Consider the following 27,545-nt stretch of genomic DNA (forward strand, 5'->3'; position numbering starts at 1 on the left):
TTTGGAATGATTATTTGAATAAAAATGGTATGTTAATCATACTTTGATTTTGATATTGAAGATTTTGAAAATAATCAATGGGAAAAAGGGAAACGTGAGATCATGCATGATATTGATCCATGATTGAAACTGATTTGTGATACTCCTAATTTAAAGGTGATACTTCGCGCTCTCAGCGTGATAAACGTGGAGAAGAGAGTACTATCGAGCTAAACCGACGAGGTGGGTTTTTTTTTTAAAAATAAGGACATTGTCCTAAAATGATATTGATGAGAATGAAAGATTTGTTATCATGCCTTGATTTGTTTTGTCGTGCCTATCCCTCGTAGCTATGCCACTATTGTTATAATCGAATTCGGATCCTTGTAGAGCCGCAAACTCTACTTGGGTTAGTGTACACCAATGTTAGACCGAGTGCTGGCGTACGGGTTGGCCGGTCTAGTGACCTGGATTGCGGCCGCATTCCTTGTCATGTAGAATGAGGATATGGTAAACGTCTATGAGAAAAATGGTTGCGCGACCGTGATATTTGAGAAAGAAGATATTTTGGTGCCTCGGGTCTTTCTAAAGTTAAAACCCCGACGGACACTTGAAAAATGGCATGATAATAACTATATTTGTGATAAAACTGTTTTCGGCAATGAGCCCATTGAGTATGATTATCGTACTCAGCCCTGCATGTGTTTTCCTTATGTGCAGGTTGAGTGTGACGAGCGGGCGGCGGTGTTGAGTAAGAAATAATAAAGATGATTTGTTGGTACTTAAAGTGTCGTTGTGTCTTCATACATAGCCTCACTTCTTTCTTGGTCGCTTCCGCTATTTATTATGAAAATTGTGATCTTTTGTTGGGGATAAATACTTTTACTTTCGTGGGTATGTTTTGGAATATGAACAGTTAGAAATATTTTTGGAAGAACTTTGTTAAGCTTTTATTTCAATAAATCTTTTTGATGGATTCCTTTACTAAGGCATTATTCTTCCTCTACTTAATTGTTCATTAAATGCTTTGGTCAAATCCCTTTTAAATGAAACCCTAGCCTATGATCTTTGATGCATTTATGTCTACCTAGTTAGCGAACGCCGCATTTATTATACCCTAAATGGGTGGGTCGTTACAGTATTAAGTAGTTGTTTGGTACAGAGACTGAAACTATTTTCCCTAGTACATTCAATTTGGGAAAGAGGGGATTAAATCTTTCTCTCCTACTCAGTTTTTCGCAGCCATTGACCCTCCAACACCACACTACTATCAATTTTCCTTCCCTGATCTTTTTCTCCATCTCTGCTGTCTCTATAGGTAACAAAAGAAAAAAAAATGTGTATGTATATGGGTAGGAAGAGGGAGTGCCCGGAAAAGTATTTGCTGAGTTTATATTTATATATATGCGTGTGCGTGTGTATAGATGTGAGTATGAGAGGAAAAGATAATTGTGCAAGTGTGGTCCCTCCCTCCCTATTCATACAGGCATACATACAATATTATGTAGTATATACATTGTGCATTAGATATTGACTATAAACGAAGCTTTCCAATTAATCATTCATACTTTATAATTGTTCATCTTCTTAATTACTAGTGAGAAATATGCTCTATCAGTGGTTATTGGCTTGATAATGCTCTATCAGGGGTAATTGGCTTTGGCTTGATGATGAGGTATGTCACACTGCTTAGATAGAGCAATATGCTCTATCAGGGGTTATTGGCTTGATAATGAGGTGTGCCACATTGCCTAGGCAGAGCTTCACACTCTGCTTCACACTCTATTAGGGGCTATTGGTCATGATGTAATGGAAATGGTGATTGATAGATTGTCCATGTACCCAAGTGATAATACTAAGCACATTAAAGGAGATGTGAATGCAGAATCTTACTATCATTGTGATGGTTTAAAATTGATACTACCTTGCGTGATAGATTCTGGCTAATTTATATGAGCAATTTATGTTATATGTATATGTACGTTGATGTGAAATTAAAACAAATAAGGTCGAGTCGGGTTAACATGAATTCGTAGTAAATGTTAGTAAAAAGATCGGGACTTCGTATGATTTTAGTTTTACATATTTATTTTTTGCTAAGAAGTTGGCTAAATTTATTAGGCAAAATGTCTCCACCGACTTTGGAGATCATGAAATATATATTATCTAGAATTTTGTGCATGGCAATTAGCTAGAATTATCTAGCCGACATAGTAAGATATTAGGCAATATTAAATTAATTAAGGAGCAACTTATAGAATTCTCTAGTTTAGGAGAGTCGGTGCTTAACCGACTTAGAGCAAGTATAAATATATGGGTTGCCTATTTTGGTTAGTGTGTGTGAGTATAAAAATAGAGTGAGTGCACTAGCTAAGTGTGCGTGAGTGTGTACGAGAGTTAGTGTGCGAGGTGTGTCCTCGTAGAGCTAGAGGTGTGTCCTCGGGTGTCTTGTGAGGTGTGTCTTCCAAGAGTTGTAGTGTCGTGTACACCACTGTTGTGTTGTGTATTGGTGTTTCATACACCGTTGTCGGGAGTTTAATAAAATTCCGTTTGTGTATCGATCCTGAGTACCGCTGATACCCAACAAAATTGTCTAATGTGCTACACGTAAGGTGACTGAAGATCGTGGTGGATATTCCTTTTTGTTTCTTCCTCACAAACGAATCCTTGTTTTAGTCGTTAATTACCACCTTTTGATAAATATAAATATATCTTTTTGTCTTTGTAAATATGGCATGCTAGGAGTGAAACTTACAATATATCTATGACTTTTGTTATGATTGTAAATGATGATGGTACATAATAATTCGGTGTTTAATGATATGAAGAACGTCTGGTTTTGCATGGTTATACACTCATATGTTAATTTTGAATTTACCATACCTTATGGTGCTAAAAATGTAGCATCACCTATTCGGTCGATCGCCGGTCGAGCAGGGGGTGTTACACCTATGAAGTAGCAGAACCTGTTAGAAACTCAAGGAACCTCGCCGAGGCCCGGGCGCCAGTCATCAATCGGTGGCCTCAAATTCCAGCTGGACTCCAATGCAGTAGAGTGTGCATATCACAACATACGAAACAAACTTTGCATACTTTTAATTCTACGTTTATATTCTTCTCTTCTTTATATCCTTGGATTGTATTACGTCCGGGAAGTGAGTTGAATTGCGCATGACAAGTTTGTTCATGTGCCTAGTTACCATTAATTCTATAGTTAGTAGTAATATTCTCATTCTCTTTTATGTTTCCTACTCCCTCCGTCCCACTTAAAATGACACATTTTTCTTTTTAATTTGTCTCAATTAAGAAATTAAGATGACACATTTCCTTTTTTGGAAACTTTCTCTATCCAATTAATACGCTCAACCATTTTTTTCACCCGTATTAAAATATTCATCTTTCTTTCTCTCTCTATTTTAATATTTACACCCATTTTTTCTTTCTCAAATTAAACACTTTAACCAATAACTCTTAAAATCCCGTGTCAGCCAAGAAATGTGTCATCTTAGCCAGGACGGAGGGAGTAGTACCATGTTGTGCTCGACAAGGGAGTTGTATTAAGTTCGGCAAGTTTATGTTTGTATCCAATACCAACAAATTACACAGTAATGTATAATACTGCTAATAAAGCTAATATACTAACGTCGCATAATATCATTTTCTTACTTATGAGTACACATGCCCAAGGTTCATGAACCGCCAGTTACGGTTCCGAAAAATCTTGAACCAAAACTAAACCTTATTTCGCAGTTACGGTTCTGGCGGCAGTTTTGGATCCAAACTGCTGATTTTTTTGCGGTACCGGTTCGATTTCACGGTTTCGGTCCTGGATTTTTTGAACCTGAACTAGCCCGCAGTTCAAAATGTATGGTTTGAAATTCCATTTTAATTTCGTGGTTCTAATCCAGAACCGTAATCGGCGGCTCCGTTTTCATAGTTAATCGCCGATTCACTAAACCTTGGGCATCTACTTTTGAGTTGGGACAACAATACATACCTTCTGATTAATAAATTCAAATGCTACTAATTCATTATTACTTGTTAATCATCCCTTTATGATAGACACGTTTTTTCGCCATGGAGATTAAGAAATTGACGTTGGTAATAAAATAGATAATGTGATTTGATTTTTTTATTTTCTTTTATTCTGATTCTGACAGATACTATTTAATTTCAATTAATTTTCATTTTTATAGTTCACATTTTTTAGAAATCAATTAAAATTATTTATGCAATAAATAATAAAGAGATGTGAAAATTCTACTTGTGTACTATTCTGCAATAAATAAAGGGATGTGACTAATTTTGAAAATTCTACTCGTGTTATTTTTTGCAATAAATAATAAAGGGATGTGACTAATTTTGAAATTCTACTTGTGTAATACTCTCTGCATTCCACAGTAGTAAAATCATTTTGCTATTTTTTTAAATTTCATAGTAGTAAAGTCATTGCTCTTTTTATTATAAGTCAACATATTTCTTCTCACTTACTTTACTCTATCTTACTTTATTCTCTTTTCATTTCTTGTCCTTTTCATTTTCTACTTTCTTCGTCCTTTACCTAGCTAATCCACTTAACACATTTTTTCTTAAATCTCGTGCTGAAAAGAAATGTCTCTACTACTATAAAACGGAGGGATTACTATTATGCAATATAATACAGCTGTAATAATCTAATATTTGTGTGAACCATACCAATTGCTATCTTCGTTCGTTTTCCAATAGCACATGGTATATGAAAGCGATGTGCTAATATTGAAAAATGAAAATTCTACTTGTACAATATTGAAAAATGATAATATTCTACGTGTACAATATTGAAAAATGAAAATTCTACTTTGTATCCAGAAAATTCTGACATTTTTTTCAGCTTTATGCCATTGTATGTACAAATCATGTTAAATTGATTAAATTATAGAATCAATCGGATTTGACGTATATATAAACCATCTACACTAGTAGAATATGTATATGATCTCCGTAGGGCTAATAACAAGTTGAGAATCTTGAGATAGTACTAGCTAGTTAGTTCAATTGGATATTAAAAATGTAAAATTGTAAAGGAAGCTTATGTTTCTACTTTTTTGCTATTCACATTTAATTTCAAAGATATATTTGTGATATATTAGTATTCCACATCTATTAGATATGTACTTATACATAATTTTTAAAGAATAATTGGCGTTGATTTATATCAAATTGTAGAAGTACATTTTCCCTAACTAGGTTTGATAAATGCACCTTTTAAAGCGTTTCACAGAATCATTGTTGTGCTAGTTTACCCTCGTAGGTGATAAACTCGTTATTTTGATGCATTTTTGGGTTAAATTAATTTGGTGTGTCGTGTGTAGTTTATATTATAGCCTATTTCCCGTTCAATTTGTTGTTTTAGAGGATAATATTAAGGGATAAACATGATTTCCACGTACATAAGTCTTTTTATCTTCGAAAGAGTTACGCATGAATGTCTTACGAAAATTGACATACACATGAACACATCACTCCACCGAACGGCATGTCCAAGTGATGTCTCGTGATGACGTAGGACGTGCCACTTGACTAAGTGGCATGCAAACTACATTTTCCCTCCTGAAAAGTGAACATTTTAATTTTACAAACTATTTTCTCTCTAATAAAGAGATGCATGTTATCCACTTAAATGAGTGGCCTTTTTTTTAGTGAAACTTAAAAGGGCAAATGGTTAATGAGTAAAGTCTTTGAGACGTGTTTAGTTTTACCCTAGTCATACAATTTCCTTGATATAATTACCGCGGAGAATGGATAAAAATGAAACAAGCATTAATATTTAAGTTTGATTCAATATTATTTGCGTTTCATGCCGAGGAAGGATCATCTCCCAGCCAGCTGAGAAGGATCCACGAAACTTCCCCGACGAAACTATATGGGCAGAGAGCGAAAAAAAATGGGGACTGAATCAACTGTAGAGAAAAAAAAAAGAAATGGAGAGAGAAGCAGATCAGAGTCAAGCCGAGAAACGCAACCCTGAGATCAACGAACCTAACGTCGAAAAGATCCCGTCGTTGCCTAGTCCCGTCGTCGTCGAAGGGCAAGTAGAGAACGTGGAAGATCTTGCTGAACATAAGGTTATCACCACATACTTCTTTTTCAATTAATTTCGTTTCAGGTACTTCAATTAAATTAATTAGCATTAGTTTAATGTTACTTTTATTTCCTTTTTGCGTTAAAAATCTTTTATTAATTGGGTCGAGCATATCTATAAACTCCATTTTGATTTTTTTTTCTCGAATCGTAAGTCGAATCAACCCTAATGTCCTCATATATAAAAGGGAATATTGTTACTCCTGTCCATTCAAGAAATACTCACTCCGTCTACAAGTGTCTCATTTTGCCATTTTCATCCGTTCACTAATAAATGTCGCATTTGCTTTTTTAATACTTTTAGTAATGAACCTCACATTTCACTCACATTTTAATATAAAACTATAGGAACATTGACACCTAATATTATGAAACTTTTTAAAAATTGAGTTTTTCCCACGAACTTTGAAATTGACAAATGATATACGAACTTTACCTCGAGTTTGTTATTTCCCATAAGTAAAAAAATATCGGCTATATTAATAGATTGAAGAACAATTTTTGAGGGCGTGCTTCAAGAAAAACTATCTTAAAGATTGAAAAAATGAAGCTCTCGAGCTGTTGTCGAGAAATTACGAAAAAAAAAATTTGTAAAATAAAATTGCCAGAATTTTTTCATTGGTGGGAAATAACAAATTTAGAGTAAAGTTCATGATATTATTTGTCAATTTCAAAGTTCGTTGGGAAAACCCAACTTTTTAAAAGTTTCATGATATTAGGTGCCAATATCCCAAAATAATTTACCCTATTTTCGGATTTTTTTAACCTTTTATCCATTTATTTATTTTCTTTCAATCAGATACAACCGCGGCGGCCAACAGCTGCTGATGCCTTGCCACAGAAGAATCTTGCAATACTGACGGTGGCGGTACTCATACTGACGCTCGCGTACCAGGCCGCCGTCAGCCCACCTGGCGGCGTGAGCCAGGACAACAAAACGTCCCACAGCGCCGCGGGTCACGTCGTGATCGGGTACACGCATCCCAACTCATACATGTTCTTGGTGCTCTCCAACGCGGCGGCGTTGAGCCTAGCTCTCGTCTCGATCTTCCTCGTCGCCTGTGGCTGGACGTCGAAAACCCGGGTTCTGTTTCGAGCCGCCTGGGGCTCTGTCTGCGCGTCCCTGATAGTTGTCGCCGCGAATTATGCAGTATCGGTGATTGTGACCGCTCCCAGAAAATCGGAATCCTTTATGTTAGCCGTGTTATTGTGCATATTCCTTCCTGCAGGGGTGGTGTTCGTTTTCTTGATTCTGGTTCTGATATATTATTTCGAAGAAAACTTGTTCCCGCGACTGAGGCGATTGTTCGGTGCTGGGACAGAAGCTGAGGCTTTTGTGACAGAAGCCAACGACGACGAGAGAGCCAGGAATGTTTGAACCAACTTCTCAATTAATTCCTTTGCATTTCCATTTCAATCTCTGATCATTTATTCAATGACATGAACATTGCCATTCCATTCTATTCTGTTCAATTCCATTCAATCGTATGTAATTTTAAAATATACAATTAATGTTTATGTAATTTGAAACAGCTTTGGTTTCATCTCTCATCGCATTAATATTGTTTTGTTTTCACGTTGTAATGGTGTTTATTTATGATTAGAAGTTGGCTTTTGGTATATATGAATACTTTTCTAGGGTTATCTTGTAGAGAGAGACGGAGAGAGAGTTAGGGTTTCATCCACACGTATACTAGTCAATAACACTCCATTCCAAAGCTAAGCTAGTTTCTAAGAAATTAATTCTCTTTTTATTGAAATAATGCCACCTAGATTATATTGAAAATTAAAAAATTTATTAAATAAACTTAAAGGGTATATAGGTTAATTCTTGTATATAGTAGTCAAAACTAACCACTTTCTAGCTTCTTGAAATTTACGTAACTCTCTCAGTTTAAATTATTTTTTCGTAAAAATATACAAACTAAAGGTAATTTTATATTGTTCCGACGATGATCGGATGATTGGTTTGTTTTACTTTATTTATGTGTTCGGTTATTCTCAATAGCAATTTGACATCACTAAGTCTAGAGGTAAATGGTCTTTGGTAAATCCTTATAATTGTGAACCCAACTCTTTCATTTTTATTTTTATTTTTTGTATTTTTTTTCATTTTGCTGCATTTTTCTTTCTTCTTTGCTTATCTTTTTTTATTAGTTTGTTTACATTTTTATTATCATGTGAATTTTACTAACATGCGAATTTAATTCGTATAAAAAAATAATTAATACTCCATGTGGATTTGTTTAATTTATATATAAGTTGCAATAAATATTTCATTTTGAGCAAATCTTGTATTTTAAATTAATCAAAGATTTAAAATAAGTAGAATAAAATACTATAAATTTAGATTAAAAAAGTAAATGAAATTAAAAAAATGAGACCATGAATAACTAAGGAATTAGATGGTGAGTTGTGGTGTTGTTCCTTAATAAAAAATGGTTCAAAAAGGTATAAACAATTTTGGTAAGATTTATGTGCGCATAATTAGAAATTTGTGTTTATAAATTTTTGGGTTACTCCGAACATGTAGGAATATTGCTGAAAGTCTGAAACCATGTTTTCCACACAATGATTGCTTGATTTATTTTACGAAATTTAATTTTGTTTTTATGGTTCTGATTTTATGTGTGTTATTTTGTGCATACTTTTTATTCATTGGCAAATAAATACACCCTCTGTCCGTGATTAAATCTCTCGTATTTGATCAGCACAGGTTTTAAGAAATTGTTTGACTTTATGTAGTAAAGTGGATAGAAAAATTAGTGGAAAGTGAGACTTACCTTTATATATTGGTTTTATAATAAAATGTGAGTGGAATGAGTTAGTAAAATATAAAGTCCACTTAACAATAGGACATTTATTGGCGGACGGAGGGAATATTACACAGTGGACTCGAACCCTAAATTTTTTAACTTAGGCATTACCACTCTATCAATATAGTAGTATCTGCATATTATGATACTCCATCCGTCCCGCTTTAGCAGTCTCATTGACTTTTCTGTCATCTTTTTGTAAAAATGATAAAAAATAGTTAAAGTCCAGAAATGGTAAAGTAAAAGAGACAATAATGTAGATAAGACTCTTCTCTATATTATTGTCTCTCTTACTTTACCATTTCTCGACTTTAACTATTTTTATCATTTTTACAAAAAGAGGGCAGAAAAGTCAATGGGACTGCTAAAGCGGGACGGAGGGAGTATTATATCTTTCATACATTGGAAACTTTAATATAATCATTCATGAGAGATAATTGAAGGCAGTCAGTAGTGTTTAGTTTTGTGAAAAATTAATCTGATGTAAATTGTGCAACTACAATATAAGAGGTTAATGAGCAGAGACTTTGAGATGTGTCCGGCTTATAATTCAGTGCGAAAGAACACAAAATAAATCTCAATCAAATGCTAAGGGTGACAAGTTTGAGATTAATAAAGTAATTTGAGCAAGTTATATTTAAATTATATTTGCAGATTAATTAACTCACCTATATGTTGAGATTATTTGACATATCAAAATAAAAATAAAAAAAGGTGGGGAAGAAAAATAATACTATGGGTTAAAAGATAATTTAATCGCATAACCTACATGTAAATTTAGGACCTATTCAGTTTTTTTGGTCTGGGATAATTAGAAATAAAAACATAGTAATTTTGAATCTTCACTCCTCACAGTCACAATATTGGACGGCATGTAAATAATGTAAATAATATAGGCTCCACCTCCCACCTAAGTTAAATTTATGGTTCCGCTCCTACTTGGTTTGTATTCTTTCGTTCTTTCGATATCATTACTTGACCCTCACATGGGTGGGGGGACCTTTATAGATTGTGATCTTTGGAGAGTAAAGAGGTGAATTAACAACAAGATGACAACGATAGGAAATAATGAATGGCATCCGGCCAATGGCCGAAGACGGAAGGGATTGAGACTGGCACTTAGAGCACGATAAATGTGAAATAGCCAGGAAACTCATACGGACAAACTTTCAATATGCGTGTTTTTTAATAAAATTGCATCGCAAAAATTTCCAGGAAACTTGGTTGGATTAAGGTCAAAATTACAGCTCTAGGAATAGGCACACGACTCACTTTCAGGTTGGATTAAGGTCAAAATTATTTTCAAGTTCCATGATACGTATATGAATAATTAACATATTGGTTATACCCAATGAAATAGAATAAAATATACCTAAATAACTAATGTGTTATACTTATTCATACCATGAATAATTAATGTTAATATTTTGTAAATTACTGTTATGTAACTTGTTTTGTTATTATAATACAAAAAAGATAACTTTTTATATTAAATAAGAAGAAATTATTACACTAATATATATTTTGGGTTGTTTTTGTTTTTTGTTTGTCGACAAATAATGTTATTAGGATTGATCCAATAAATTTAAAAGATTGGATAAAAATAAATCACTAATTGAATTTTAAATATTTAACTCTAAAGCACATTAGAAAAATTATTTAATTGAATCACTCATTCATTTATCTATCTTGCCACATAAAATTTCAATCATATCAATACGAATAATAGATTACTTTTTAAATATCTTTAATTTTATTAATAAAATCCTAGAATGTAGGATTAAAATGGTTGGTTATGATGGAAATTTGTACGTGGATGTAGAAGAAAAGAGACATAATACTAAGTTTCTAAATTATTTAAGGAAAATAAATGGGAGATGCAATATTAAATTGTACAGAGGGAAGGAAAGAGGAAAAAGTTTTAAGTTTCAGCGTCTACCATTGATTCCTTGAATTTTATTCGAACAAAAGTCTGTTTGTCCTTGAATTTTACTCCAACAAAAAAAAGTCAGCAAATGGCGGAGGCACATGGAGTGGGGCAAATATTCCTCAAAATATTTTATTCATCCAATTTTTCTTCTAATTTATAAATTAATTTGAAATTCTTCTTCAAATACCTCTTCTCCATAGCTTGAAAATTTTGTTTATAATACTCCTTTCGTCCTCCAAAAATTGACAGTATATGACACGAATTTTAATGTAAAATTGATAAAATAAAACAGAAAGGAAAAAGTAAGATAAAGAAGAAAAAAAATAATGTTAGTGGATTATGAAATCCATGTTATTAATGACGTGGGTTAAAGATTTCCTTATTTAAACTTTGTATAATTTTAAGGGAGAAATAAGGACAACCAAAAAAAAAAAAAATTGTGTACTAGTCTACTTTTTTTTTGGGGAAGAATGAATATATTGTGGCATATCCTCATATTAGTTCCTTGATCAGCGCCCGCCGCAAACCAAGAAAGGACAACGTACTCCACGTATCTTCAGATCTGTAATCCCTCCCTCCTCCCAACCAACCACCCACCCGCCCCCACCCAAAAATGAAAAGTCTTTCATTCAACTCTTGTTTAGCTACTAATCCTCTCATATCTCTGCAAGAAATGGTTTATGCAGGTATGCAAACAATAAACCTATTCCTGTATGTTGAAGATAAAAAGTTCCCCATTTTCGATGAAGGAGAGCAACGGATGAACATGTTAAGGCTGGAAGACGCCCCGCGGATGAACATGTTAAGACATGTTCAGATCGCGGTGCGTCTCCTTATAAGTCATAGTCCTTTTCCTGCTGCCATGGAGAGGCTGCCTCTACTCGGTCAGCTTGGGTCATCGAATGTTTCGGTGTTCAATCTTTTGGGTGCGAGAGAGGAGATCGGTGAAACGACAATCATACACGGTCGACAAGATCCGTATGTTGAGAGTAGAAGCTGTGGCGATGAAGCTGCCCGGAGATCTCACAAGTATGGATCTATTCCGTTTCAGGTAACTACCCTCTCGTTTAAACAAAGTTAAAAGCTCAATTTATACAATTCGAGCTATTAGAGCATCTCCGAAGGAAGAGATAAATAATAGAAAGGTAAGGAGAAATAACTATCATACTTACCTTACTTACCTCTTCTATATAAAATTTATTCTCCAAGGAAAATGGTATATGAGAAGGTATTATATCTTCTTTCATTTTAAGAAGACATCTTTACCTCTTCTTGGAACAAATGATAAAAAATTAGTTATTTTCATTTGCCTTTTTAATTTACCTTCTTCTTTTGGAGTCCATTACTTTTTGAGAAGATAAATGAGAAATATATCTTCTCAATTTACTTTTCTCCTTCATCTCCAAAGGGAGAGATAAATGGAAAAGTAAAGTTATATAACTACTCCCTTCGTCCCACATAATTTTACCCAGTATTCCATTTTAGTCCGTCCCACATAATTTTATCCATTTCAATTTTACCATTTTTGGTAGTGGACCTCATATTCCACTAACTCATTCCTACTCACATTTTATTATAAAACCAATACTTTAAAAGTAGGACACACATCCCACCAACTTTTTCAACTCACTTTTTATTACATTTCTTAAAACTCGTGCCCGATCAAATTGTCTCAAATTATGTGGGACGGAGGGTGTATCATATTTACCTTTTTTTCATGAAAAATCATTCTCCAATGAGAGAGGTATATGAGAAGGTATTATACCATTTTCCATTCTGAAGAGTTATCTTTACCTCTCCAACAATGAAGAGTCCAACAATGAAGAGGTAAATTTTATAACTACCATATTTGTTCTTTTTATGAAAAAACCATTCTCCAAGGGAGAAGGTATATGAGAAGGTATCACACTTTATGTTTTTTTAATGCATTTTGTATTATTATTTTATGTTTAAGAAATCATTTACGTTTCTATATACTCCACATTTTTTATTTGGAGTATGTTTCTTTTTCGGAAGGGTATATTTAACTTTTGGAGGAGGTATATAGATGATATATCTCTTTTATTTACCCTTCCTTGTTGGAGACGCTCTTATTAAGTCGGTCAAATTAAATTAGATTATTTAATTAGTAGATGTTAAAGATTACCCAAACTCCATTTATGTTGATCAGGGAATTAATGACTATCAAATTGAATCACAGGCTATACCTCTTTTGCTAAAGAGCAACATATCAAACATGGAAAGACGCCTCAACTTAGGCAAAATGGAGCTACAAATCTTTCACGGGAGCCCTCTGAACATTACTACTTGGTATTCGAAAATTAACATGAGGGCGATGCTGCCTCCGCTCGTGATGGCATTGCTTGCAGTCCATAGCATTGTCAACCCACCCGGCGGCAAGTGGCATGATGATACGCCATTTCACAAGGCAGGTGATGCTATGATCGCATCTACTCGCCCAAATCTATACGGATATTTGGTGCTTATTAACATGGTAGCATTCAGTTCTTCTCTCCTGGCAATCCTCCTCAATGCCACTGGATGGCCATCCAGAAATATTCGTCTAAGGTGGATTGCCAAGTGTGCTATGGGGGTGTCGTTGATAGCTATCGCAGTGAGTTATGTAGGATCGACAATGGCGATTGCTCCCATTACGCAAATAAAATCAGTCAATCATGTTGTTCTGATAGGAGTAATGCTTGTGTCTATTGGCATCACTCTGGCCATATCGGCCTTTCATCCTCTAATATTGTTAGAGCATCCACAATGCCAACGAGCCGGCTAGAGGATCGGCGACGGCTAGCTGGTCTGCGTGAACCCATTGCGTCCGGCGAGCCGATCGGCGTGTACCCGCCGATCTAGCCGGAACCACTAGTCGGTCGGCTAGCCGCCATTGCAGGCGACATTTCGGCGAGCGTTAGGCAGGCAACCGGTTTTTTTTTTTTCAAAACTCTATATATACTGATAATTGAACTTCGTTTTCATTTACACCACTTGTGTTTATGAATTTCTCTCTCTAAATTTTATGTAATTATTTTTTAGGAGGTACTTTTTTTAATTTAAATAAAATGATTGCATTTTCCCGTATCAGTGTCGTAAATTTAATTCCGTATTTACGTGATTACAATTTATAATATGAATTTGTTAATTTTGTTTATTGTGGCTAGTCCCAGTGCTAGTTCAGTTTCTAGTCCTGATGATGTGGCTGACAATTTCTAGTCTTAGATGATGTGGCAGGAGGAATTTTTGGCTAGGCTATTGTTGGCCTATCCTTATTGTGAATGCTCTTATACTCGTGTAAAAGAGCTCACGAATCCACACCGAAGTAAAGTGTATCAGTAGTGTTTTATTATGCAACATTGTTGCATATCAGACACTGATAATATATTGTAGTATGTACTTTCTTATGTATTAAGGCTTCATATTCTATGTATAACAATATTTGATATCATGAGCTAGGTACCAACTTTACAAGCATATTATAAGAATATAGCACACACTAAATTGCTTGCAGAGGACTTGATATGAATTCTTTTTTGTGTCAAAATGATTTTCTAGCAACATGGTGATCATCTTGTATTCAAAATGAAACAAGATTACAAAATGAACAGAGGGAAAGAAGTACTCCCTCTGTCCCAAGATAAGCGAAACATTTCTTTTGAGCGTGAGATTTAAGGAATTGATATTTAAAGAGTTAAAGTAGAGAGAGAGTAAAGTATGAGAGAGGAAAAAGTAGAGAAGTAAAGAGATAATAAAGTAGAAGGAAAATAAAGTAAAAAGGGAGATTTTTTGCTAAAAAGGAAAATGACTCACTCATAGCGAGACATCCCAAAAAAGAAATATGACTCGCTTATCTTGAAACGGAGAAAGTACTATATAGGAATGACTTGTTAAACAAAAAATGATGGCAGTTAAATAAGAAGATCCTCAGTATCTCCTCGAAACAGGAACGAAAAAGCATTGGAAAATTACAAAGAAAACCTCCATCCTCACAAATTTCTTCTAATGAGAGAAGTGGTTCAACAAATTCAACACTACGATCTTTTTTCTTAATGAAAAGCATGCATAAACAATAAAAACCTCAAATGCAAAACAACGTTCATCACTAGCTGCATAAGTGGGGGTCGGGAACATTGTGGTATTAGTTCAAGAATCTTCAAAAACAAATGCTCTAGAAACACTTGAACCCTTTTCGAGACCTTAATAACAAAAGTTTAAGAAGCTGCAACACAACATGTATATATGGAACGAACGTACAATCTACATATCACAGGAAAATTTAACAAAGGAGATATCAACCTTAATAATCTGCTTAATGCAAAAACTAACATCTCTAAATGATAAACATATTGAAAATACAAAACTAGCAAACCAAATGAATCACTACAGGCACGCATAGCGTATGCAAACTCATATTTCAGCTAATCATGAGATGCTATCTGATACAGATGGCTGCCGAAGCATCAAATTCACTCACACACACACAAACCTAAATCACCTGCTTAATGATTAGCTGAAAAACTAACATCTCTAACTGATAAACATACTGAAATACAAAACTAGCAAACTAGATGAATCACTCCAGGCACAAATATATGTAAGCTCATATTTCAGCTAATCATGATAGGCCACCTGACACAGGTTGTGGCCAAAGCATCAAATTCACACGCGCGTGCCAACCTAAATCATCCACTAAATGCAAAAAAAACATCTCTAACTGATACCATATTGTTATAACAAAACTAGCAAGCTAAATGAATCACTACAGACACGAATGAATAGCATATGTAAACACATATCTCAGCTAATCATGGGTCCACCTGATACGTATGGTGGCCGAAGCATCAAATACACAAAAAACACACCCACAAACCTAAATCATTTGCTTAAAGCAAAAACTAACCTCTTTAACTGATTCACAGCATATTTGGAAGATATTGTACCTGCTATAAATTCCCAAGGACATGCAAAAGGTGATAATAGATCCCGTTATTAATCTTATTTTAAAAATACATACCAATATCTTCGGACCGACGACATGTGTCTGTGTTGTTAGAAGGCCAAAACTACTCACTGTGCAGAGGGGTTTCTGATATATCTAACCAGAACAAGAAAGTAACAAATCATTAGCAACAAATGATCACCTCTTCAATCTGCATTTAGTCTGAACACTATAATTTCTCATAATCTCTCACAGCTGCATCTCCAACTCTTTTCATCTTCTCAAAAATGTTTTCAAGGCTCATTCTCAATCATCTAATCTTACCACGATCAGTTAATCGAATAAAGCATGACTTTATCCAATGAGCCATTGACATAAGTATAAAACACTTAAATTTTCAATATGGCTAAGATGTAATTTGAATTAGTGCTAAAGAAAATACAACTTTGGTACAAACAACCCTCTTACCATTTACCATCCTCTGGTAAATACATCATAAAATATCAAGTTAAAGCGGGGAGAAAGGGAAATAAAACGGAAGTGGCATAAACCATGTGATACCAGGGAGTGGCCATAATCGTAGCATATCTATGAAAGTAGGCGACTGAATCACAAAGTTCAATGCCAAGAGAACCCTGGCATCATCTTTGTACCATTGGAAGCAAATGATGCATGCGTCAAATGTAGCCCTGGAAAATAAGTACAGGATTCAAGCATGATCAATACATCCTTGGAAAAATACATGTGCAGAGTGGTAATCATACTTACATAAGTAAAATCATATATGCATTGCACACAGAAATTTCACTATAAAGCAGCAATCAAACTCTATAGGAGTCAACAGTGATCAAATTAGTTCTGTAAGTAATAAGTAGAGCCAGAAATGCAGCTTTGATTAAGTTTCAGATGTGAAGAACTAGCAGGCCAAAGTTAACTGTAAACTTCAAGATTCAATTTCTCATGTACAGAATACAGATCATCAAAAGCTAAGTAGTTGAAATACTAGAAATCTGCAATGTTGTTATGCAGGACACAATATTTAAAGCTAAGGGGCATCTGACACCAAAGGGTGCAAATTGAAGGTCTCTTACATGATCGAATACAACAATAGTTGGCATCTCTTGATCATCAGATGAAATATTTTGCTGGTGCACCAGTTTTTTGGCATGAGCACTTGAGCTTTGCTCCACTCATTTCAAAAGAACTAGAAGCAATAGAAGACATAACAGATCATTAACAAAAATGGATACAGTAAAAGCCTTGGAAAAATGCACTACGTTGATGATAAATTAAGAATTGACAAGCATAGTTACAAAATGTCAATCTGTCTGCAAAGAAATATGGAGAAGATACAACTTTGCATTCATGTTACTTCTTACAATGTTGACAAAAGAGCAATTTCTACAATGCTGTAAAACAGAGCAATGATATACGAACATTTTGCACAACCATCTAACAACAACTGCAGTTTTAGTGGAAATTAGGTGTTTCAGCTCCTTCAAATGTTCATCATTTGAAATGTGGAGCGTAATACGAAGATTAGTCAATAATGCTTCCTGGTCCCAACTTAAGGGACCAGAAGCATACAAAGCTTCCAGAGTGCTGCGATAAGCATGCAACTCTAAGCTATGTATACTGACCTCAACCTCCTCATTTGAGGGGCGAGAGGAACTCTCCCTCTCAGAGCCTGGACGATGATAGTTACAACTCTGCATCACTAAGGGTGTCTGTCTCTAGGCAATGCACATGCATAAAATGATTATAATAGTTTTTAAGACTCTGGTTAGTAACGCTACAACTACCAACTGAACTAGCACCACTGTCAGAACTATTTAATTCAGAGTTTCTGGACCCAGAATACCCAAGAACGTCATTATGTTTTCACCTCTCCATTTGATCATATCCATTTGTTACAGTGTTAAGGGAAGCATGCATGTATGTTTCACCCAAAGTTTCGTTTGGTAAGCAACAGCATGTAACTTGTCGAGTACCCGGTCAGCAACCCCTCGCTGCCTCCGGCCTTCTTTGTCAGCTGTTTGAAACTTTTGTACATGTACGTCATTGGCTTCAATAACAGAGGAAACATATGGGGACATCCTCTTTAAGGATCTTGAAGACATCACAACGGATTCCCTCGGTGCAGCTTCATCTTTGAAGTTTCCACAATCTTCTCCAGGTTGATATTTAACTCTAGAATTGAATGCTGGACTCATCTTCAGACAAAAAATTGACTTTGATGATTTGCTCAGTATTAAATCATCACCTACTTGAGGAATCTGCAAACAGAAATAAGGAGATCAGTTGATTCAGATTCATAGAATTTAAGATCTTAAGAACATATATGTAGTAAAAAAAAGATATTCTATAAATTTATGGAAAACAAATATATCAAACAAGTTCAATGAAGAAGTTTTCCCACAAAGTTCAGCAGATACTATGATCGTGCAAGTAAATATAAGAAGCACTTAACAGAGGAGGACACTAATATGCAAGAAGAAGTCCACAAAGGATGAGAAGAAGCACACATATAGCTAGAAACAAGACAACTAAATATCATTGGAACATCCATGTACATCTAAATTGTGAGGTTGAAAAGATTCAAGTTGTCTCAGAAAATAGAAACAAAAAATACCTTTGTCGATGGAACCCATTTCCCATCATGCCATATCTGTCTCATCCTGAGCTTTGTTCTATCAATAGCCACTTCCTTTGAGCACCCAACTAGCCTCACTAAATATTGATTCCTGCATGTTGAAACATTGTGATAGTTCTTCTTATTTCTACTTTCTTTTTTGCCTCCTGGAACATTCACGACCACAGCAATCTTCCAAGAATTTTGATGGAAGACCTCAACAATGTCTCCAGTTACGAAACACTTTGCATCTTGTGGCGAAGAAGGGCAAGGTATCAATAACTTCCTTGAAACCACCTCCCTTGTTTTGAATCTCATTGCCGCCTATCTTCTTTAACAAATATCAAAAGCCTATGAAATACAGAGAATATGTAATTTGGAAGCCAGAATATAAGGATTAATAAACATGAATTGCACTAAAAACATAACATCAACAGCGGAGTGAGCCTAATCTGGATCGAACTACAGGTATATCGAATCCTGAAAGATCATAAATAAGAATTGCACTAAAAACTTCCCAAAAATATACAGGTATGTCGAATCCTGAAAGATCATAAATAAGAATTGCACCTAAAACTTCCCCAAAATACTGTAACTTATTCATCGTTTTACATTTCTCAAAGCACTCCAACGGAATCTACATAAAAGAAGCCTACATATTTGCTGGAAAAAACAGTAAATCGTTGAGGATCAGTTCATCCGCAAGCATATTCCTGAAAGAACCACCCAAATAACTAGTTGTCTTTACAAAAATAAATGAAAATATTACCTAAAACAAACAAAACAATATGTCAATTTTCGAATACCGAATCACCACGCGATCATCGAAAAACAGGTAAATTCACCACCCGATCATCGAATACCGAATCATCCATATTATTAAACTAATTTCACTAACAATGACACAATAATACGCGACGCCGAATCTGAAACAAAATGTCGCGACATGAAACAACAAAAAACGGAATTAGAAAGCAGATAGCAGTAAATTCGATAAAACCCCAAAATACGTGTTATTTTTCTTGACGCGGTGTTTGTTGTTAACGTGTCGTGTCGTTATTGTGTCGACACGATAACGACACAACACGCACGATTTGCCACCCCTAATCCAGGAGATCCCTCTAGGGGTGGGCTCGAGGGTGCTGGTGCGGAGGAGCTCGGCGCTGGCGAACCAGACAACGAGGTTCAGTCATATTGTGTGCCATTGAAGGCACCGAAGAATCGTAGGACGACATTGGAATAGTTGCAGTGGAGGGGGGAAGAGGTCGTAGGTGTTGCTGAAGCTGTGGTTAAAGAGGAGGAGGCTGCGAGCGGGGGTCAGGGAGTCGTAGGGGAGGGAGCAACTGGCTTCGATTAGTTTTTATGGTTGGGTGGAGGCGGGGCGGCGGGTCCTCAGGGAATGGACGGTATTGGAATGGCGGGAGGAAGGAATGAATAATTTTATTTTATTTAGAATAAATAATTTTTTGTTTTATTTAGAATAAATATTTTTATTTTTGAAATAATTAAAAATTATGTTCAAATGTTTAATTAGGTCAAAATCTGATTAAAAATCATTGACTATTAGAGCATCTCCAAATGCACTCGCCGCCATTGCAGGCTGGCGATCGCCAGCGTAATTTTTTATTATTATTTTTTTTTTGAAACACTATATTTACGCGATTTTAGTTTCATTTTCATTTGCACCACTTGTGTTAACGAGTTTTCTCTCTATCTAAATTTCTGTACAAGAGCAACACCGAGAGATGGACAACAATAACGAGTCTACTCCGGCGACGGGCGGGTCTCAGACTCCCACAGTACCCGTGGGGTCTGTATGGGGGCAGATGGGCGGGGGGTACAACATGTACCCTTGGCAACAGTTGATGGGATTGATGGCGGGCAGGTAGGCGATGCCGGACGTTGGGCAAGCCAGCGGCGGGCAGGCAATGCCGGGGTGGGGTAGTATGCCGCAGATGACACCGTAGATGATGGGGATGATGCCGGTATGGCAGGGGGGGTGCAGCCCAGGATACAGGGGTCGCCGGAGGGGGGGGGGGGAGGACACGGTCTATCGTCTCACTCTTGATTTTTTTACGGCTTCGTCTCACACATCGACCCCAGTGGAGACGCAGTTCACTAGGAATGAGACTTTCTCATTACATGAGTTGGGGATCGATGTCGAGGAGGCGGACACTGTTGTTCCAGCGGGGGGAGTAGGGCGGGGTCGGGCCGTGCCGAAGAAGAAGAAGAACAAGGGGAAGAGCATGGTGGTCGGCGAGTCGGCGCAGCCGGCTGTTGACGACACCACCACACGGAGGAAGTGGACGGACGATGAGTACGTCGCCCTGTCCAAGGCGTGGGTGTCGGTTTGCGACGATCAACATGTGGGCTAAGATTAGAGCAGCCTACAAGAGGAACTGCCCGCATGGAAAGGACTACACCGGGGAGGAGTGCCGGAAGGGGTGGGAACGCATCAGGGCCGCGGTTGGCCGATATTCGGGCTTGCACGCCAACGCCCTCCGCATGCAGACTAGTGGACAGACTGAGGAGGACTGCCGGAGGATAGCGGAGAGTCCGTTCCCATTGCCAAGGATTTATAAGGAATTCATCTACTGGAACTGCTATCTGGTGCTGAAGGACTCCGAGAAGTTCCGGGCGGGGTCGACGCTGGGTGGCCGAAGAAGCAGAAGGTAAACTATTCCGGCGATTACAGCGTCAGCAGCGGCGGTTCCCACGACCTCCCGGATGTTGAGGAGTTTCCGTCCCCTCCATCGTTTGCTCGCCGCACTCGCCCGGTTGGCCAAAGGCGGGCGCAACGGGCAGCGAGGGGATCCTCCCCCCTATCGCCCCAGGAGGTCCAGTCGGCAACCCCCCACCCGCGCTCACCTTCTTATCGCGTCAAAAAACGCGGGAGCAGATGTACAAGGTCTTCCAAGATTGGAAGGTCGCAACTGACCTATAGAGAAGAGGTTTCTTCACTCGATGCTTGAGAGCATGCAGGTCGATTTGGATGCCGCGAGGGTACAGTTGGGGGGCTCAGACGTGGGCTCAGATGCCACAGATGTGGAGGTCCTGGGTGGCGGCGGCGACGGCGACGAGGAGTAGAGAGAGGTGGGGCTCGTGTGTGGAAGCCTGGTTTTTTTTCATAATGTAATTTTTTTTAATTAATGTAAATTTTTTACCTTTTTTAATTTAAATGAAATTAATGAATTTTCTTGTATATGTCTCGTAAATTTAATTCCGTAATTTGTCATAAATTTAATTCCGTAAATTTAATTATATTTATTTGCGGCTAGCCTTAGGCTAGCCTATTTGCTTAAAATGATGATGTGGCAGGTGGAATTTTAATGTTGATGACGTGACAGAGAGTGAGAGTGGCTAGCCTATCACCATTGGAGATGCTCTTAATATTTGATGGATCCGTCCAAAGCCTGTGGCTAGCCTATCTCCATTGGAGATGCTCTTAATATTTGACGGATCCGTCCACTTTGGACTGATTGCGGCCCGCGTTAAAATATATGTAATGCAATAATTCAAAAATGTTTGGGACTGAAATCTTTAAATGATCATATGTTTATGACCAATTTTGGTATTTATTCAATCGTAAATTTTAATTATAAAGTATTCGATTTTTTTTGGTTATTTTATTATGCTTATTCTTGACGTGCACAACTTTTCTTTAGATTTCTCTTTTCTTCGTTCACACGTAGTCGAGTTCACATCAACCTCTCTCGAACAAGAACTTTATCCAAGAAATTTGTGTGGATGAAGGTTTACTTTACATTTTACAATGGTTTTATAAATTGTTTCTGTTTCGAGGAGACACCGAGGATCTTCTAATTTTTAACCGCTATCGTTTTATGTTTATTAATTACATTTTGGTATGTTGTGTTTTGTTTGTTTTTTATATACATGTGATAGAAAAGCATTTTGAGACAGAAGAAAGAATTCCTGTGCAATTTAGTGTGACATAATCTGCTTGGTGAATTTGGTAGCTCGCCCATATGATATGAAATGTCGGTATAAACAAGAATATGCAGCGTTAACATAGAAGAAAGTGGATAACATATGGAGTATCAAAATAGAAAGTAGTACATAACATATACTATCAAAATATGATAGGAGTGCACCCGTAAAGGTGCTGCAGTTTGGAGTTTAAGAAGAGATTTTTCACACGAGTAATAAGCGAAAGGGTTTAGCTTGTGCAAGAACAAAGCTTGTCAAGGACTTGAGCAAAATGGCAGAGTAGAAAAGCAATGTCTCAAAGAGTTGGCAAATTTGATGATGGATTGTGAGATCTTCATTAAGCTGGATGTTGGTCCCCCGGCCCGAGTAAAACAACATCAGAGGATAAAAGGCCGATATGAGTAGAGTGATGAGAATGGAGCCAAGCATTGCTAGTATAGGAACAATAGGATCGGCTATTATTGATTTGGTATGGGGAGCGATCGCCATAGTGGATCCTACATAACTCATTGCGATAGCTACCAGCGAAACCCATGTGGCAGACGATGCGGTATGACTAGGTAATTTGCTTCTGGTTGGCCATATGGTGATGAGGAAGATTGCGAGGAGGGCTGAACCGAATGCTATGCCGTTAGTAAGCACAAAAAATTTGTAGATATTTGGATGAGTAGATGCGATTATGGCTTCACCCGCCTTGTGAGGTGGCTTGTCATCCGGCCACTTGCCACCGGGTATGTTGCGCGATAACTGGAGTGCCATCCCTGCTAACGCAGCCAACACCAGCAGCCTGTTCTGTACATAATTTAGAGCCCAATTAGTTACTCCAACTATTTTTTAAATAAATAAACTGATTTAAATGAGGATCCAACTAATCGTCGGACTTCTTCCTCTTTTGCAAGAGGCTTCATAAAGCATCTAATAATCTTCCAAAACAATCCAGTGATTTAATTTGGTAGACTCAATATAAATGAAGCTTGCACCTGTATAATGTTTAACATGACTGATTTAGCAACCTTATTTAAATAACGAAAGGATGGAGTAGTCGATTACCGCAGTTCCAATACTGTCAGCAGAGCTTCGTGAATCGCCAAAATCTTCTTGTTGGTTCTGATTTTGACTCGCCCGAAAATTTTCATTTTCTTTTTCAACATCACTCGCCATTGCTCTAATATCAATTTCTTGCCTTACCACTCTTTTCTTGTATCTATGGTCGCCTGAAATATAAAGTAGTACTTATAAGTTATACTATACACTACCCTTGGGAAATTTTCTCAGACCAATATTTTCTCTTATCCCCGGCCCCACTCCTCAATATATACAAGCATTCTCTACTTAATTTCCTCGCAATTTCGCTGACAGTGACCTAAATGGCGTTACTGATTGGAAATTTCTATCGATGATGTGAACCGAAATGTTTACTCCTGCGGAATCTACAATGTACGCTCTCGCCTCATGCCAGAACTATAGTCAAGTTATCATCTTAGACCACAATTTCTACGCGGGTGCTGGTGTTCGATTTCCTAGATAAAATAATACTCCCTCCTTCCCATAAAAGTTGAGTCGTATTCCTTTTTAGTCCGTCCCAACAAAGTTGAGTCATTTCCTTTTTTAACAAAAGACAAAACATCTAAATCACTCTTACTTTATTCCATCATTTACTTTACTCTCTCTTATCTTTCCTACTTTTTTTCATTTCTCCTATTTATTTAATATAAATTCTTAATCTCCGTACTCAAAAGTTTTGTCTCAACTTTTATGGGACGGCGTGAGTACCAAGATATAATCTATGATTAAATTGTGAGATTATTTTAGTCATAGGGGTTAGCTATGATTAGTTATCTCATGATTATCCATCTATGATTGAATTACGAGATTCAATTTCATGAACCAAACACACTATAGTCTATATATTTAATCTGCGATACAATCTTGCAGACCGAACACTTGTACACCTCTCCTGACCAGAATATTTAATTTACATTATTCATTGTTTTACCTTTAAAATTAAATTACTAGATTTAATATATAACACGAAAATACTTCATTAAAACATTAAAAATTAAAAAAATGGATATATATATATTCATGATGTATTTATTAATTAAGAAATTCTACCAATTTATACTCCCTCAGTCCCACTAAATATGAGAAATTTCTTTTGCGCACGGTATTTAAGAAAATTATATTTATTGAATTAAGTGGAGAGAACAAAGTATGAGAAAGAAAATTATTCATACTTTTCATGGACGGAGGGAGTAGGCAGAATATTAGTAATACTATTTGTTCTTATTAATTTATAGTAGAAATAAAATAATCGGTTTTATTTTTGAAATATCCACCATTATTAAATAGTTCACAGTTTTTTTGATAAAAGTAATCATTGACACTATTTTAACTAGAAAAGGTTTTTTAATTTTATTTAAACTACCATAATAATACAAATATAAATGAATTGTTCATTTTTTATAAAATATAAATTAGGCTAAAATATTCCTTCATTGGGAACTTCTCTTCTATTACATCAGTCCACTTCTTTAATATGTTGATAATAGTTAATTTTTATCTTTTGCAAGTATTATTATATATGTACAGGTGCAGCAAGGCCTGCTTATTCGGCCGGTTCTGGTTCTAGCCAGATCGGTTGATCGGTTAACCAGTTTTAAATTTTTATGAATATCAGAATTGGTTCGGTTCGGACAGGCCGGTTAAGAACCGGTCGATTCCCGTTCGAAATCAGAACTGATTGTAATATTTAATCCCAATTTATTTGAGTAAAAATATAAATAATTCAATATTTATCATCCAATAACTAAAATTTCAATATATTAAATACCTAAAAATTCAAATAACTCAAACAATACATACCGCCAAGACAATATTTACCATTCAATACCTAAAAAAATCAACTCCTAAACTATTATATAGTACTATCTAATACTACTAAAAACCAAACAGAAGGAAAATTAAAGAAACAACCTAAATCTGCAAAATATTAAAAGCAACACATGCACACACACATCATTATTTAACAACACATCAAAACACACACACACACCAACATTTAACAAGAAAAAAAAAAAAGCAACATACACACACACAACCGCGTGTAAACACAACAACAACTCACTCACGCACACAACACATATACGCACACACAGAAAAGCATACACACATATATACATATACACACACTTGTATAAAATATTATTTTAAAATATAAAATAAATTTGAAATTAAAATGCACCGGATTATGCACCCCTATGTGCAGCACATTGCAAAGATTTCAAAATGGAAAATTGTTTGTTTACAAATCCTACATAAAAACATTTCACTTTAAATTTCTTTAATATTGTATTTTTTTGTGAAAATAGAATGTTTTTCTATCTTTTATATTTCTTTATATTAGTACATAATTATATACATTGATAAGATGTTAAATAGAAGTCTTTTAAAATTAAGATACATGCATATACAATTTTTACAACACATAAATTATATCGTTGAATGACAATATGTAGATGTATGTCATCACTGTATATATTAATAGTATACTAGAGGGCAATCCGATAACGGAGGATTGTTGGACTCGGCATCGGTAGTACATCCTTCTAATGTATATATAGCTCATATATAACTTGATATGATTATAAAAGTGGATACTACATAATAAATCACTATAATTTTGATATTTATATTTTAGTATTAATGTATTTTACAGTGCATTAAAAATATCATCATAGTGACGGTCCAATGATGACACTCTCAACATGTGGTATATCCTTGAATAATATGACTACCACAGATATATAAAAAATTAGTAAATTATATTTTAAATCAATACTTCCTCTGTCCCATTAAATATACAATGTATGCTTTTGCACATTTATTTTGGAAAAATTATAATAAATAAGTAAAGTGGTAAAAAAATAAAGTAAGAGAGAAAATAATGTAGATGAAAGTCTCCTTTGTATTATTTTCTTTTTAACTTTATTTTTTCACCACTTTAACTATTTATTATTATTTTTTCAAATCATATGTAAAAAAGCAAACATTACATTTTTTAATGGGACAGATGGAATATAATTTTGAGACTTAGCATTAAAAGTTAGTTTAGGATTAAATTTGTTTATTACAGTATATTTTATATTGCATCAGAATAGAGACGGACCCACGTTGGGACATGGTGTCCCATGGAACCCCACCCATTTTTGTTAGTATAAATTATTCATACACCTTTCAACAAGTAGTACTTCTGTAGCGTAGTTGGTCTGCATGTTGTACTACGTTGTGTTATGTAATTTTAGTTTATTTTCTCATTTATGTAAATATTGAAAGAATAAATTAACGTTTTCAAAACAAAATAATAATTTTAAATAAGTTTATCTAAAAGATTTTTTTTAATACTAACAAAATTGTTGAATAGTTGAGGGAAAGGGGAAAATATAATGTAAGATAAAAGAATTTGCAGAATAATTATCCTATTACATGATTTTAAATTAAATTTTGATTTAATATTCAGTTAACTCATTCCCATTTTTTGTTGTCAAAATTAGAAAAACCACGACATAAACCTATATGTTAAAAAGACACAACTTCATGGCCGTTCTTTCTTTCTCCCAATTCTTCGTCTTCACCGGCTTCTTCTTTGAAAATCCTAAAAAATAATAATTCAAAAAATCATAGTATATTTTCAACCCTTTTTTCTAAACCCGCATGTAACGGTACGCGTCTTCTCAAATTTAATTTGCTTGGAAATTTCTTTGTACCTCCTTCAATCTAACCATGTCGTTTCCAAGAAAAATCAATTTATTGGTCCACTCTTGTGGCACACTCACTTTTCAACAATACTACTGTTCTTGTGTGCCATTAATACTAGCCGAAGAAGTCAAGCATTATCTGTGTTAATTTTAGAGCCTAGCACTAGGACTAAACCAAAAACATCTTCTGGCACGTCACTAGGACTAATAATTGCACTGTCACATCTAGGGGTGGATCGATATGATATATCGTATCGAAAACATTGTATCGTGTATCGTATCGAAAATATCGATATGAAAGAATTTCATATCGTTATCGTATCGAAAGTTTCGATATATCGAATTTCGATATATCGAACTTTCGATATAAAAAAATTTCATATCATTATCGTATCGATATTTCGATATATCGTACCGAAAT

At 35.5% G+C, this 27,545-nt stretch overlaps 4 protein-coding genes across 6 annotated transcripts; 2 read left to right on the top strand and 2 right to left on the bottom strand.

The window, feature by feature from the left end:
* The first annotated feature begins 5,701 nt into the window (after positions 1 to 5,701).
* On the top strand, positions 5,702 to 7,675 carry LOC125191029 (uncharacterized). The gene is made up of 2 exons (XM_048088488.2): positions 5,702 to 6,083; positions 6,899 to 7,675. The coding sequence occupies exons 1-2, from the start codon at positions 5,940 to 5,942 to the stop codon at positions 7,475 to 7,477; spliced, it is 723 nt and encodes a 240-aa protein (XP_047944445.1). The 5' UTR covers positions 5,702 to 5,939; the 3' UTR covers positions 7,478 to 7,675.
* A 3,744-nt stretch (positions 7,676 to 11,419) lies between these two features.
* On the top strand, positions 11,420 to 13,932 carry LOC125187032 (uncharacterized). Its single transcript, XM_048083539.2, has 2 exons — positions 11,420 to 11,896; positions 13,046 to 13,932. Exons 1-2 carry the CDS (start codon positions 11,459 to 11,461, stop codon positions 13,628 to 13,630), a joined length of 1,023 nt encoding a protein of 340 aa, XP_047939496.1. The 5' UTR covers positions 11,420 to 11,458; the 3' UTR covers positions 13,631 to 13,932.
* Positions 13,933 to 16,181: 2,249 nt separating this feature from the next.
* Positions 16,182 to 19,852, bottom strand: LOC125187883 (uncharacterized). 3 transcript variants are annotated; one of them, XM_089058928.1, is made up of 4 exons: positions 18,420 to 19,852; positions 17,673 to 18,063; positions 16,879 to 16,991; positions 16,182 to 16,476 (listed from the first exon to the last, which is right to left on the bottom strand). In XM_089058928.1, exons 1-2 carry the CDS (start codon positions 18,735 to 18,737, stop codon positions 17,698 to 17,700), a joined length of 684 nt encoding a protein of 227 aa, XP_088915054.1. In that variant the 5' UTR covers positions 18,738 to 19,852; the 3' UTR covers positions 16,182 to 16,476; positions 16,879 to 16,991; positions 17,673 to 17,697. The 3 variants fall into 3 exon arrangements, with proteins under 3 accessions (XP_088915054.1, XP_088915056.1, XP_088915055.1); XM_089058930.1 differs by having other exon boundaries at positions 17,779 to 18,063; positions 18,420 to 19,851; XM_089058929.1 differs by lacking the exons at positions 16,182 to 16,476; positions 16,879 to 16,991 and having other exon boundaries at positions 17,646 to 18,063; positions 18,420 to 19,851.
* A 2,572-nt stretch (positions 19,853 to 22,424) lies between these two features.
* On the bottom strand, positions 22,425 to 23,626 carry LOC125187740 (uncharacterized). The gene is made up of 2 exons (XM_048084373.2): positions 23,418 to 23,626; positions 22,425 to 23,159 (listed from the first exon to the last, which is right to left on the bottom strand). Exons 1-2 carry the CDS (start codon positions 23,526 to 23,528, stop codon positions 22,572 to 22,574), a joined length of 699 nt encoding a protein of 232 aa, XP_047940330.1. The 5' UTR covers positions 23,529 to 23,626; the 3' UTR covers positions 22,425 to 22,571.
* Between the last annotated feature and the right edge of the window lie 3,919 nt (positions 23,627 to 27,545).

This window comes from Salvia hispanica, chromosome 5, assembly GCF_029641045.1.
Source record: "Salvia hispanica isolate PSC_SH4W2 chromosome 5, Shi_PSC_v1, whole genome shotgun sequence".
NCBI classification, from domain to species: Eukaryota; Viridiplantae; Streptophyta; class Magnoliopsida; order Lamiales; family Lamiaceae; genus Salvia; species Salvia hispanica.